Raw genomic sequence first — 14,313 nt, forward strand, 5'->3', positions numbered from 1 at the left:
TCCCCATCGGCAGCGATACAGAGGGTCTTGCCGCTGCTGCCAGTGCCACAGCTGGACTTACAAGGCAGGAATTTCTGGCCCCCTCTCAAGCACTCAGACCATTAACGGAGCCTTGATACGAATGCTGCCGGCAGGACGGTGCCCTGGCAAAAAAAAAACCCTATTCTTGTATCCGGCATATCTAAATTTACAGATTACACATGAACTAAAGTACACTCTGGCTCAGAGATGGCCAGGAGATAAGGAAGGCTTCCCATGCCCGGGAGGCAGAGCAGCAACCAGAACCCCCCATCCAGGTCCTTCAGCTTTCACTGCTGCGCAAACCTCAGCCCTGCAGACCCTCGGGAATCTGCTGCGATTTACCAGGATCATCCACGAGACCCTCACACAGAATCAAGGCCGTATGGGTTATGACTCTTTTTCAATAACGCCCCATAACTGTGTTATCAGTAAATGACAAAGGACCCTCCCATGACCGGTGTATGCAACCCCAACAACAGATATAACCGGCAACAGTGGCCTCATTTCTCATCATGGTGTTTTCATTCTCACTCTGAGAGTTCTCCTTGAAACACAGCATGAAAATATTTTCCCAGTTAACAAAGCCATACAAAACTCTCATATGCACTGTGGCTACTTAGGTGAGTGAGATGCCCAAGCAGGACAATAATGTCAAAACAAAATAGTACAAAATAATAATATTTTAATATTATGTAAACACATGGACACAGAACAATGTCAAAATATGTTAAAATATCTTGGACAATAATAATAGAAAATGGGATTTTCTTCATGTATAAAAGTGAAAAGAATTGTACTGGGAAGTAATAACAAAAACATTAGTAGAGGAAACTCTAGTTGCTCAGTAAGCAAGCTCAGCATGGAGTCAAACACACAGTATATTGAAAGCATAAGACTGAAATAAGATAATAAAAAAAATAATGGAAGGAAGATACAACTAAAAAAATGCTGGCACGAGCAATGGATGTATTGTCGTGAACTTCATTACATTGTATGTGCTACCAAAACAGCCACTGATCTTTGCATTTGAATTTACAAGAGCCAAATCTTCAAACCTATTCAAAGCAGTCCAGTTGGCAACCGAAGGAATCCAACAGTTCCAGCAGCTACCTGAAAATGAAGAGATTCTCATTAGTTACACCTTGTTATTTTACTCTAAAACCACGAGAGGCTGACGCCAGAGCTGGGTCCTGTCCCAGCCCGTCCCCTCCGCCAGGACTTGGCTGCGGCTCCTTCCAGTCCCAGCCATTTGTGGCCTGGCCTGACCTAATGGTACCTGATTATTCACCTTTTAAGCACCTATTTCCCTTCAGAGTAAGTTTGAGACAAAATGCATGCCTTGGTAATGCTACTGTTGCTATTGGAGAGAATCTAGAGACTACATCACAGCTTTGTACTTATCTAACAAAGTTACCTACACCGGACAAGAATCTACGACATTTTCAGTTTCCAATTAGCTTTATCTAATTCTCGTTAACAAACAGTTTAGGATTAATACTTTCAGACAACTTTCACACTGTTAACATTTTTACAAATGTTTATATATCTTACAAATTTTTACACTATTTTTTACAAGCCCACATTCTTATTTGCAGAAATGCTCATGTGAGATATGCAAGTATCATCAAAGTCTATAAATATACAAAAGATAGAGTGGCTTTCCTAGGAAGTTTCCTTTTACTCACCTCTGCATGTGAATCACTTACTCGAAAGGCACAGCAAGGCTTTTTATTGCTGCAGCACTTGCCATACTTTATATTGGAGGGTGTAAATGGCTGAAAAAAAAGCTCAGGCTCATGAAGATCCGGTACTTTGAAGATGTGATCTGTAAGATTATTCATTGCATCATTGTTTTCTATCTTAAAAGGAGGCGGCATCACCGCAGAGCTGCAGCTGTGCACCGAGCCACTGTCTCATCATGAACGTCGAGGCAAAGCCCAGACTTGTAATGCACCCGCGAGTTCTCTAATCTTGCTCTAATAGTACTGACTAAGCACTGGGAAAATTCTTAGACGCTTGTTTACCGAAAATAAGGATCCTTTAAAACTGCAACCATATTTGAGTGTTTTAATTAAGCCGTAAAACTTCAATAACTGGGATCCACAGGTGTGAAATGGTACAAATTGATCAAAGATAATCCCGTACCTCCTGGCGTGGTAGGTGTTCAGCTCTTCCTGCAGGACAGAGACTCTTTTCTGCAGAATATTTACCTGTAAAATACATCGCATGTGAAAATGATGTACAAAATTCTAATTAATAAATTTGCACTCATTTCATAAAGGGTGTTTTTTTCATCTATCCTGCCTAAATAAAAATGCAGTAACACTTTAGCTGGATACTAGAATTAACAGTCGCTAGAAGATGGTCACGCGGCTTCCCTGGCCCTGCTCCAGCCGCGCACTATCCAGCCCTTTAGGGACAGAGTCAAACCAGAGTTCAAGCTCAGCTCGCGGTACCATATGGGTTATGCACAGGTTTGGGAGCTCCAGTTCCACTCCCAGTCCCCACATGATGCCTGCGCTCTGATCCTGCACTTTTGCTCTTGTGATGAAGGTACTCACCTGTTCCTGCAAGTGGATGAAAATTAGTGTTTATTAATGCACTGTGTCTGCTTTTGGACAACTCATCAAGAGCAGACAATTGGGCAGTGTACTTTATATTCAGCAACATTTCTAGAAAACTCGAGGCCCAAGCCTCAAGTATTTCTTTTTTTTTTTTTGGTTTTGTTTATTTTTATCACTGCTTGGCGCTTTTACCCAGCTTATCCTCTTCATCCTCCTCCAACAATAAATAATCCTGACAGACTCCGGGATTCCACTGCCCTTCTTGTGTGATGTTTTCAAAGAGGAATCTCAAGGATTTTCAAAGCCCAGGACACCTGTGCTTCAGCAAGGGCCCTGAGATGCCAGCGTCCCGCTGGAAATGCAGCCAGCAGCCCTGTATTTCTGGGAGAGCACCCAGGTTTTCGTGCATGCGGTTACTTTTACTCTTTTGAAATGCTGCTCTGCTTACAGAAGTCCCGCAGGTGGATATCAAATTGTACTTTGGTGGGTTTTTTTTAACTCATTAAAAGGCGTAGTACTCTTCTATTAGCTGCAGAGCAACACATCCTACCAGACAGCGCTAATAGTCAACACACTTTAAAAATAGCTTTTTACTATCAGCTGGAAATAGATTTCCCCAGTAGATCCTTAACTCTTTATTACCCACAAGTATTTATACGAGAAAGAGCACCACTTCCATTAGGAATCCTTTGACATGTAAGCAGAGTGATTACAACTGTAGTGTTGAAGCAAAATCTGGGATCAAAAGATACAATAGGGCAGCTCTCAAGGTGAGGACACTGAGAGGTGACTGAGTCAGAAGCATGTGAGTCTTGCCATAATTTGGTTTTGAGATTTATTCAGTGTTTTTGCCCAAAATTTAGATGGTCATAACTTCTTGTCTAGAAGAGATGTTTTAAAAAGTTGAAGATGCATAATATGAATTTACCTGAGATTTTAAAGACACAATGGTGTCTTCAAGTTCCTGTCTCAAAGATGCTGGCATCAGACCTTTGAGTGTGGTTTCATATTCTTGTCGTATATGGGTCATCTGTAACAGAACAAAAAGAAATTTATATATAGATGGCCACTCCTGGAAGCCAGAGAGTAACTTTTTTGCTTCTTTTACCCAAACTGGAGTTTAAGAAATGCAGAATTGTGATTTCAAGGGAAAGGGAAGGAGAGAGAAGAAAGATCAGCAAAGACCTGTAAAGAGTAAAAGAGCCTAAAAAGAGGAAGAAAGGAAAAAGAAAACAGGAGAACAAAGAATATATAGACAGGAGGAGAAAAATAGAGAAAACGAAACAATAAGGCATTTGTTGGGACGTGGTCTGAAGAAGCAATAATCATCCCTAAATCTATTTTAACAGAGTATTTATACAGACACACATTTTGCAAATTGATAGTCAGTAGTTTTCTTTTTGTCTTTGGTGGGATCTGAACCAAGTCAGCGGAGTGGTATTTTCCCCACACTCCCTAGATAAGGTGAATCACTGTTTCCCAAGGTTTTTTTTTTACAAAATTCCTCAACTTCTAGGTGCTTTTAAGGCCTTTTCTTACTTATTGTGCAACTATTTTTCATTGCGTCATTTGTGTCTTCCTCAACTTCATTGATACTATGGGACTTTCAACAAACAGGTTCAAGTATCTTAGATGTTCTGAGATCAGATGTTCACACCAAAATGAGTTCTTCTAAAGGAGGACATTTCAGTCCACAACCTTATTCAGCAGATGCTGAGTAAACAGTAGGGTTACAAAGCGATGTTAAATGAAGATGCATCGGTTGGAATTGCGTTGCGTGTCTCTCGAGGGGTGGCATTTGCAGAATCTTGACCCAGGAAAACACGGGGAGGATGGTTCAGCTCCGTCCGCCGAGTCGCGCAGGGCTGGATCGGGGCCTCACATCTGTACTTGACTTCCAATAGGATTAACCGCTTAATTCAAATTAAGCAAGTACTTAGGTGTTTTTCTGGATTAGCAGCTGAATACGTAAATAAAGGATAAAAGGGATTCAATATCAGATTAACCTATAAAATATCTTTAAACTTTCAAATTGAATCTTTTTTTTTTCCAACGATCTACACGCCAACGCCATTTTGTGCTAATTTTGTTTTAGTTACCAAATTGCTTAAATCTACCGTTGCAACCACAAATCAAAACCTCAGTCTCACATCTGAAGAAGCCACGAGTCGTAACTTCCAGCTCCCGGGTTGCGAGGAGCGCACACGATCCAGAACCAAACACAGAGTTCACTGCCAGATGTGCCAAGTACCATCTCCTGGAAAAAGCACGTCATGCCAAAATATGCATTATGCATCATACAATTATCAATACAAAAGGAATAAAACAATCTGATGAAACTTTAGGAAAATTCTGCCTATGAGTCATTCCAACATGCAGAATAAATCTCCAGATCTCTATGCAAATAGGCAATTAGAGGCTTTCCTTGTGAACAGCAAGTGATGCCACTATGCAAATCTAAAGAAAAAAGAAAGGTGAGACAGGAAACCTTGTTTGAACTCTGCTTGTATATAAGCCAGTGATCAAAATTTATGTTTTTGAAAGTTACTCCAATAAATTTATGCTACTACTTCTATAAAGGCTTACAAAGTTATGCATAGGTGCCTTGCCAGGATAAATATTTTCTGAGCCAACAGCTGACTTGGGTGGAGACCTTGATAGAGCAGAAACATATATTTCAGTCAGTTCAACATGTTGCATTTGTTCTTGGTGAGACAGGAGCAGAAACAGGCAGCTACAACAGCAAAATGCTCTTATTGCCTAAATTTTGAACAATAAAGATCTATTTCATGAGTAAGAGGATCTGGATGATCACCTTGCAAATATATTGGTGTGACCCAAGCACAGAAACTCCATCGCAGGGGCCTCATTCACACCCAAGCTCTGCACTTGCAAGCGATTTACAGTTTCATTGTAGGAAGGTGCAACAACAATTCTAATAATAATAACAACAACGTTCTAATTGTGCAACTGTCTTCTTTCAACCAGGTCACTGGTTTTAATGGTTTAATCTGAAAGTGTCCTCTAAATATTCACTTTTGCAATTGTTAACATTTGCTATTAATTCCGCAAAGGAGCAAAGGGATTGTTCACTTTTGACTAAGGTGTTTCTTGGAAAATCAGGAAGAAATATGTACTGTGATTTAAAGCACAGATATATATTACTGTGTCAGCTGAAAACGGAGAAAGAAAATGAGAAACAAGCCCTGGTAGCTGCAATATTGCTTGGGGCTGATTTCTTACTCTATTTCAGAGAGAAGACACACACTTTTTTTTTCAGTGAAAACTGTTCTTTGGGATACAACTGCAATTTGTTTGTTTGCTAAGACAAAATAAGTTACTTTCAACTGTGCTCACTAATAACTGCATCACAATAAGATGAAAATAAGATCCCAGCTGTTTCCTGTCGTATTATGATAAACAACATGCTGATATTTTTGGCTGAAGTTACTATCAAGGTTTATTGACCCAAGAGATTAAAATAGTGCATGGCAAAAATCTGAATCACTTCTTACAACTGAAAAATAACATATAGTGGGCTAATGTATACAAATTTTAAAGGGGGAAGGTTTTTATTTTTTAACACTTATTTTCGACCAACGAAAGCTATGTCTGCGGGGATTTTTCTTTTCTTTTTTGGTGCCTTAAAGGCTTTTTTGTTCTTTTATAGCCTCAAGCTGCCTCCCTAGGATCCACAAACACTGTGTCTCCTCTTGCCCTCTTGAGAGATGTTTTAAATTGCAATTCTTCAGCCCTCAGGAGGGCTTTAGTCTGCTGGATGAGGATAGCTCTATTTCATTTACTGTTGTGTTCATTTTTCTTCAATCCTGAGAAAGTGGGGTTTTTTGAAAATTCTTTTTGGTGAGTTGAAGTTGATTTAATCCACAAACCCCCAGGAAGGTTTTATAGCTTTTAATATTAAGCTGCCACACTGCTCTTTGTTTATTCAGGTTGGTGGGTAACATATGAGGTTTAAAGTTTTACCATCAATCATCTTTGGTGTCAGTAGAAGCAAATGAAAGCTGAAGTTACCACACATAGCTCATGTGTGCTTAGTCACACAATAAATTAGAAAAAAGAGACAAATATTCATACAAAGTCATGCAAAAAGCAGGAAAGTTATAATTGCACAGACTATCATGACATCTTGTAATAGTTGAGCATTGACCATTCTCAAAAGAGATAAAAGTTGGTTTCGACGCCCAGAAGAGAAATACCCAAACCGGAGCTTTCCAAACCAAGCAGTCAGGCCTGGCCAAACGCTTTTCAGTAACATAAGGCAAGTTTCAATTTTCCGATTTCAAGGAGTCTTCGGGTGGCACAATTCAGTTTCGCAGCTACTAATTATTTCTAAAAGCTGCCGAAGGATGTTTGTGGGGCTGGGTTCTGCATTTGTCCTGCAACGCACATCTCTGAAAGAAGATGCGAAAGATCTGCTGTAGCAAATCCAAAGACAGGTTAGGGTACCAAAAAGGTAAAAATAACTCCTTCCGCCTTAGGCAAATCATTTAATCTCAGACTAAAGTCTCATCCTCCTAAATAAGGATAATAATAATAATAATATTGCATGGGTCAACTTCTTTCAGGCGGTGTGAAGATTACTGAAGCAATTTTCTGAAAGCACTTTGAAAAGGGCAAGCAAAGGACAAATTACTACAATGCCACTCCAATTAAAAAAAAAAACCACCAATCAACAAAAAAACCCAAACAACAACCCAAAGAATGTCCAAGTGATGATTAATCGCAGCTCGTTTGTGTTCTCCTTAATTGCAGCGACTCCTCCGCTCCTCAGCACTCTGAAACTCCCCGTGAGCACAGCTTGAGTCCCACAAAACCACTATGGGTCCGGATGGGCCCTTCATCCATCAGCTGGACGACGTCTGCAACCGAGGAACCACACCTACCAAAACCTGAAATTTCCTTAAACTTCAGATCTCTCACTGATCTGTCATAAGACAATATTTAATTTGAGCTTGAAATCTTCCCCAATGATTTTTCCTAATGAAGAGTCAAATGATGTATCATTTTTTTCAATTCAGAACAAAGCCCGAACATTTGTCTTTTCACAGTATAATTAACTACAAATATCCGCTGCTTTTTAGTCCACATCCTCTCTTATTTCAGGCAGTGGGAATTTCTATTCTTACTGTGCAAGGCACATTGAAATATGGTTCTTCCAAACTTAGAGAAATAAAATGCAATTTGATACAAATGTTCTCAAGTTCTTAAGAAAAGTAATGAACGCTATAAATTGCATGAATTTGGCTCAGCTGAAAACAGTAACCGAGCAAGATCAGCTGAGCGAGTTATTTTGTCAAGTGTACAGCATGTTGCTCTCCGCTGAGGAAATGCTGCTGGAGAACCTCCTCTGTTCCGACGGTTTCAATAAAACATAAATTGGTGCCGTAGCCTGTCCTCTTTGTTTTTCTGTCTTTAGCCAGTAAACCATCTGAGCGTCCAAAACATTTCTGCCTTGCTGTTTTCCTGACCCGCGGGGACCTGCAGTTAGGCCGAGCTGCTCGCTGCATGCTGAGCTTGCTGCTCTAAGTCGTGGTTTTATTCCAACCTGCGTCCAAGAGGCCCTGTTACTTCAGCGGCTTGTATTTCAATATCTTTCTTTTCTTAACCAAGATCTCCCACCTGGAAAATCCTGTTTGTAGCTAAGCAATACAAGTGTATATAATTCATAGCTGCAAAGAAACGAAACACAGGCAAAACTTTTAAAAAAAAAAAACACCAGTGGGCTGCATATGGCAAGAACAGCATTCTTGGGATTACAGGAGTTGGAGAGGAATAAAAGCTTTCACTGTCAACACCACGGAACGAGCAGGAATGTTGTGGCTAGAAAATCCGCGCTGTTCTCTGAGCCTCCCCCTCTCCAGGGCTCCGCTATTGTTCCAGCTGGGATTTGGAGGATCCCCGAATTCTTTTCCCTTCCTTCCAAATGACTCATGGCAGATGCCATCCTTGTATTTCCTTCAGCTCTCGTCAGTGATGTCCCTCCATCGGCCGGAGAGGTCCCTGCTGTGCCAGGAGCGGTCCCCGCGGCTCCCACCCCCCGGCCTGGAGGAACAAAACCTAAACCAGCCCAGCCACAGAAAGCTGACAACACATGGTGTTCGTTCTGGCTCCGTCGACTCCTAATACGCTATCGAGAGAATTAATTCTGAAATAAAGCTATAAGCATCTTTGATACCACCACTGGAAAGCAGTTACGTACGTCGGTTTTACATTCCGGCATGTGTTACCTTCTCCATAATCCTTTCCGTCCCGGGCTGGTTCGGCACGTCAAGGTTTTGGTGTCTGGTAGGCGCAGGTGCTGAGCGCTCGCTAACGGCAGCCAGAGCTGACGACGCTCAGCGGGCGCAGGATGAGGCTCAATATTTTCACAGGGGCTGCGTGAACATGCAAATCTTCTGAGATAATAATCAGAAGCTACTTTTATTATCACTGTTTCTGCTCTTTTAAGAACAAATGTCAGATCAGCATCTCGCCCGGAGAACAAGCTGCCAGGCTGGACACGGCTGCTGCACTCCCGGGTGGACGTCTGGGTTTGTGCCGATTAAATTGCAAACAAAATAATACTTCAGAATTTAAATGATGTTAAAGATCAGCAGAAAGCTGGCCTTTTCCAGGCCTTTTTAGCTTCATCCAGGCACCTCATCAACTAGAAAAAAATCAATGGGACACTTCACTAATTGAGCACACATCACCGAGGGCCTGCACTGGAGATGGGGTGTCTCTGCTCTTCTCGTCTGTCATCCGACTGGCTCCTCCATGCATTGACATTTCTTTTTTTCTCTTAATTGCTCACATGAAATACCAGCATCATTGCCTCTTGTAGTCCTACTTTAAACACTTTTGAAAGAACAAAATTCCCTTAACCGATAATTTGCAAGCAAACCACAGACACTCTAAAATGATGTACTGCTCTCTTAAAAGAAAGATCTCTTTCGCATTCACTACTGTTTAAGACGAAGAGCTAGAAAAATGACATTTAAAACTACTCTCTAATTCCTGCATGCCAGCATATGCTTCTATTCTTTTTTGGTCAAAATTATCTTTTCCCTTTTAACTTTTTGATCTGTAGTTTCTGTTTTACCGTCTTTCTCCAGCTGGCTGCTTCGTTCCAGTAATTCGTTCTGTTCTATGAAGTAGGTATAGATTTGTGTATTTTCCAGTTGTGTCTGATTACCAAAGCCAACATTTGATCACTGCCTTCCACACGTACATCATCATCATCATCTACCTCCTTTCCCTTTGACAGCTGCACAGTTGCTGAGACCCTTCTCTCCCGCAGTTCCTGCCATATGGAGCTCCTGGGAACTTTCAACTCCATTGATTTCCAGCTCCTTTCAAATCCCACCTGCAAATCTGTTTTTCTGTGCTTGAATCCCATCTTCTATCTCCTTCTGCTAATCTGAAACTTCATGCTATGCAATAAAACTTGCTATATTCTGCTTAATTCTGCATTCCCTTCATAGTAGGCCGTTCAAGAAAACGTTATACAAAATACTAAATACGTCAAACGCAAAGCTATGATGCTAACAATGCAAAGTTATGATTCTAACAATCTCAGTCTTAATTAAAAATGGGGGGGTGCTTTTGTATCGAAGTGATTACTGAATGTATCAATGGAATGGCATGTATAGTTGATACTAACTGCCATAAAAGTGGTAGAATTGGGCTCCAAATAATGTCAGTAATCATTTTATGGTACCTTCATCAACATTGCCATACACCTGTAGGGGCACCTATATCTATGAAAGGCCCCTTATAGAGAAATAACCAGAATCAGTCTGATTCTTCCCCAACGGCCTCTATTGGGAAGTCTGAAAAGAACAACACACCAAGGAATGACGTCTTGGTCTGTGAACGCCAAACAGCCCGACCAGCTCTCTTGCTGACATCGGATTTGTCACTGCTTGTTGTATGTGGCTCTCCAACATCTTATTTTCAATAGAAACGTTTTAAACTTGATGTTTGCTCACCATAAGTAGTTGGAAAAGAAATCTTCGATGGCGCTGCAGGCAGCACTGACCCAGCGGATCTTCAGGTGCCAGCCGCTGGGGAGCGGACACCCCTCGTGCTGTTTGTCTCTTCCATTTTTCACAAAATATATACGTATTTGAAAGGCTTTATGGGAGGAAACCAGCTGAAGGAGGCAGTACGGTCCTGACCCAGTGCCTGGGGTCTCGGCAGAGCGGTGGACGGACAGAAGCGAATGGGCAAGGAGGGTAGGACCCTCCTCAGCCTCGCGGAGCGGCAGAAACTATTTTAATGTGACTATATTCGGTGTCTCTGCTCCTGAAAGTCACAGCGGAAACTTCTTTCAGGTTCTCATTTCTCCCCCATGGCACCAGAAGCTGCTGAGCGCCAGGGGTTAAGCCCCTGTCCGCAGGCGGTGCCGGTGCCAGGGCTGCTCTCCCGGAGTCGCTGCTGTGCTGAAGATCGACCAGATCCGGACTAAGCTCTTCCCATTTCTGTGGGAGCAGAAATGGGTCCCTGGGGGAAAATTCTGGAAGCGTTTCAGTGACGTTGGGTTGAAGCAACGGGAGCAAATGGCAGAATTGCATCAGTGCCCGCGGTGCTGACTGGTGGTTTCTCAAAGCGCGCCCCGGCTCTGCAAAACAAACCTGCCCAAATCCTCCTCACCTGCAGCCGGCCACAAAGCAGAGCTTTTTATTTTTAAATACCTAACCTAGAGCTTATCAGCTTGATTTTAGATGACTCTAACACGTCCTGAGAATGACAACCCTTCGAGAAAGTCTGGGAATTCACGGCAGGGGCCCCAGAAGCACTGTCCGGATTTTGGAATTATCTGGGGCGCCTGAGCTAAAAGTCCTGTACCAGGGGACAGGTTTGGTTTGTGCCCAATTTCCTGCAGGGGTTCACCCACCTCCAGATGGAGGAAACTTCTCTGCTTCCACGCGATTTTATCAGATCGTGTACGGCAGGGCATAGAAGTGAGGGCAAAAGTTCTCTGCGAATTTATCTGTTTGCATTTAAATCCCTGCGATACCTTTAAAAATGAATCTGAAAAGAAATATGGACCTAAAGCCCTAAACGAAAGGGATATTAATACTACTCAAGTCTTCCAGCTATCGTCATATTAAGAACTTCTTGGGACCCACACCTTGGACACAGGCATACATTGCTCATCTCTGTCTTACTATTTCTTTACTCACAGCTCCACAAATCTGCCGGCAGCAGCACTGTTCCCATCAAGGAGAAGGTGGGGCAAATGTTAGAAGTTCTCTGTGCTACACGGCAACTGAAATTTCAGAACGATGCATCACAGCACTCATCTGAGAACAAATATATTTAGTTGGCATGGAAACAGCAAGTTAGGCTGAATGTGGTAAATATCCGGCAGTCATTAAAAAAAAAATTGAGCAAGTCAGAATAATAAACATTAAAAATGAAAACTCGCTGAATGCTTTTGAATCATAGCTCTTTTACAATTACCACTCCTGCTTTCATTTGAACATGAGTGAAATCCACTTAACAAACTGAGCTGTTCCATTTTATTCCAAATACTTCTACAACATCCTTATTCAGATAACTCCTTTCTCCCTTTTTTATAATCTATTTGAGAAAAAAGAAATTAAAGGGCTAGAAATCTACATTGGTATTCTCCTTCATTTCCTCAGTAATATTCATGAATTGAACATAATTGATTTTCTGTCTTCAGAGAATCTCTCTCCTTTAAGACTCTATTTGTCACTTGTCTGCTCGGAGGGGTATTCCTATGGTTTGAGTATCTATAGTGATGCTACTTCAGTTGTTTGTCAATTCCCCAACTAGGAATTTTACATCATATTCAATCCACCCCTATAGTTACAAACATTAGAATGAGGAATGAAAAGAATAGGGGTTGTTTTCTGAAAAAACTCTTGCCTGTAATTCTCAAAAGAGAGATTCTTGGAGCTTTTCAGTATACTGAGATGGGGTGATTACCCTTACAAAAAGGAATTTGAAATAAGGGATTCTAAAGAAATCTAGGTAATAAAGCAAGAAGATCACTAGCATTAATTTTTATACATGCTCCAATTCAGCAAAATTTGTGGCACATCTAAATTCATGGATTCACTAAGGCACATGCTTAAGCTCTCAGTGATGTGCGTCTTTTTAATTACACATTTATAGGATGTAAAGTCTGCTGTATGAACAATTTAGATTTTTTAACTATGACTGACAACTTCACAAAGCCATGACTCAAGGAAGAGAAACACTTTTAGCAGAATGAGAGATCTTTCCTTCAGAAATCTTGTCTTACATCACATCCAGGCACGTATCAGAGACAACCAAGTGATACACCACAAGAGTACACGATACGGGAATAAAACCTAAATGGGATTAGTTGACAAGAAGCCGTTTCCCACAGTTACATATTACTGACATATACGAAACCACCTCATTGCTTTGCAAGGAAAAGGTCTGGATGCACCCAAATTTCCTAGGAAGCTTCCCAGATTGCTTTAACTGTCCTGGGACTATATGTCAAGAAACCTATATATAAATAACTATATATATTAAGTGTGACTTACACTTTATTTACTGCTAGTTTGCCACTTTCCATGAAGACAATTACATGTCTCAAGAAGTTGGACATCTAATTTTTGAAGGAAACATCCAGCATTTCAAGATGAAGTTCTAAGAATCCAATCAACAAGTATAATAATATTACTCAACACATGGACCACTGTCCTAGAAAAATGTGCTTAGCAGGGACAGGACAGCCTTTACAGAGATGATAAAATTATTCAGGTGAGTCGAAGTGGGAGAAGTTCTCACTTTTGACAGATGTACGTTCATCTGCATTGGAACGCGTAATTCAGATAACGTTGCCATACTGCACCACCGATGAAACAACACAAATATAACGTGATTGCATCTACTCACACTGCAAAGAGGATTGAAAAAGTAAACAGGAGGAAACACGACTTCATAGGAGAACACGAAGCACTGGAATTAAAAAGCTCCATAAAAACAACAGCTCATCTTCAACGGCAGCACCACGCTCGCCTCCAGACAGCTCAGGACTTGCCACCAGAGCCCTTTGAACACATCGTCCCCCCTTATTTGTGGGATAGTTTGTCTCTCTGGGTAATTATAATAAAGCAAGGTTAACTCTGTGCAATCACCAGAGGGTTATTGTAACAAAGGGTTAAGCTTCGTGGATCTGTCAGTCACTCTTGGAGACTGCAGAGTTATAAGGACATTGCACTGAAAAAAAGACAAACGTGGAGCCCCAAGATACCACCCAACAAGCCATAATGAGAAACAGCTTTTTATTTTTAATTAAAAGCACAACAAAATGTTTTTTTCATGTCTCATTCATTTGTTTGTTATTGTTATAGAATCAAAACACAAGATTTTTCCCTTTAATGAAAAACAGAAGCTGTTTAACCCTCTCTGCTCCTTATTTACAGAAATGGAAAAGCTCTGAAAAGTGGCCTTTGTAATAGCGCCGGCACGAATTCTGATGTTTTATGCAATTCTGATTCAGACAAAGTTTGGTAAAAGCAGCAAGCAAGTTCTAAGATGCTGCCTTAAATATTTCAGCTCCCTAATCAGCTGATGAGCCTTTAGCTACTGTTAACACTTGAGGAACATGTTTACAGGTAGCCTGGCCAAGACATAACAACTGCAAATACGTCAGAGCTGTCATCTCTGCATTTTTCTTCTCGAGGGATTTAGAAACGCTTTATGTACGATACATGAT

General features: G+C 41.1%; 1 protein-coding gene across 3 annotated transcripts in view; it reads right to left on the reverse strand.

The window, feature by feature from the left end:
• Positions 1-796: 796 nt before the first annotated feature.
• The window catches only part of CEP112 (centrosomal protein 112), a 147,909-nt gene continuing 134,392 nt past the window's right edge, over positions 797-14,313 (reverse strand). For all 3 annotated transcript variants that reach the window (XM_065648055.1, XM_065648054.1, XM_065648056.1), the window contains 3 exons: positions 3,514-3,615; positions 2,167-2,231; positions 797-1,131 (listed from right to left, as the gene is read on the reverse strand). In XM_065648055.1, coding sequence (XP_065504127.1) covers positions 1,128-1,131; positions 2,167-2,231; positions 3,514-3,615 — 171 coding nt within the window. In that variant the 3' untranslated portion in view covers positions 797-1,127. The remainder of the gene's footprint in view (positions 1,132-2,166; positions 2,232-3,513; positions 3,616-14,313) is intronic.

This window comes from Caloenas nicobarica, chromosome 18 (assembly GCF_036013445.1).
Source record: "Caloenas nicobarica isolate bCalNic1 chromosome 18, bCalNic1.hap1, whole genome shotgun sequence".
NCBI lineage: Eukaryota > Metazoa > Chordata > Aves > Columbiformes > Columbidae > Caloenas > Caloenas nicobarica.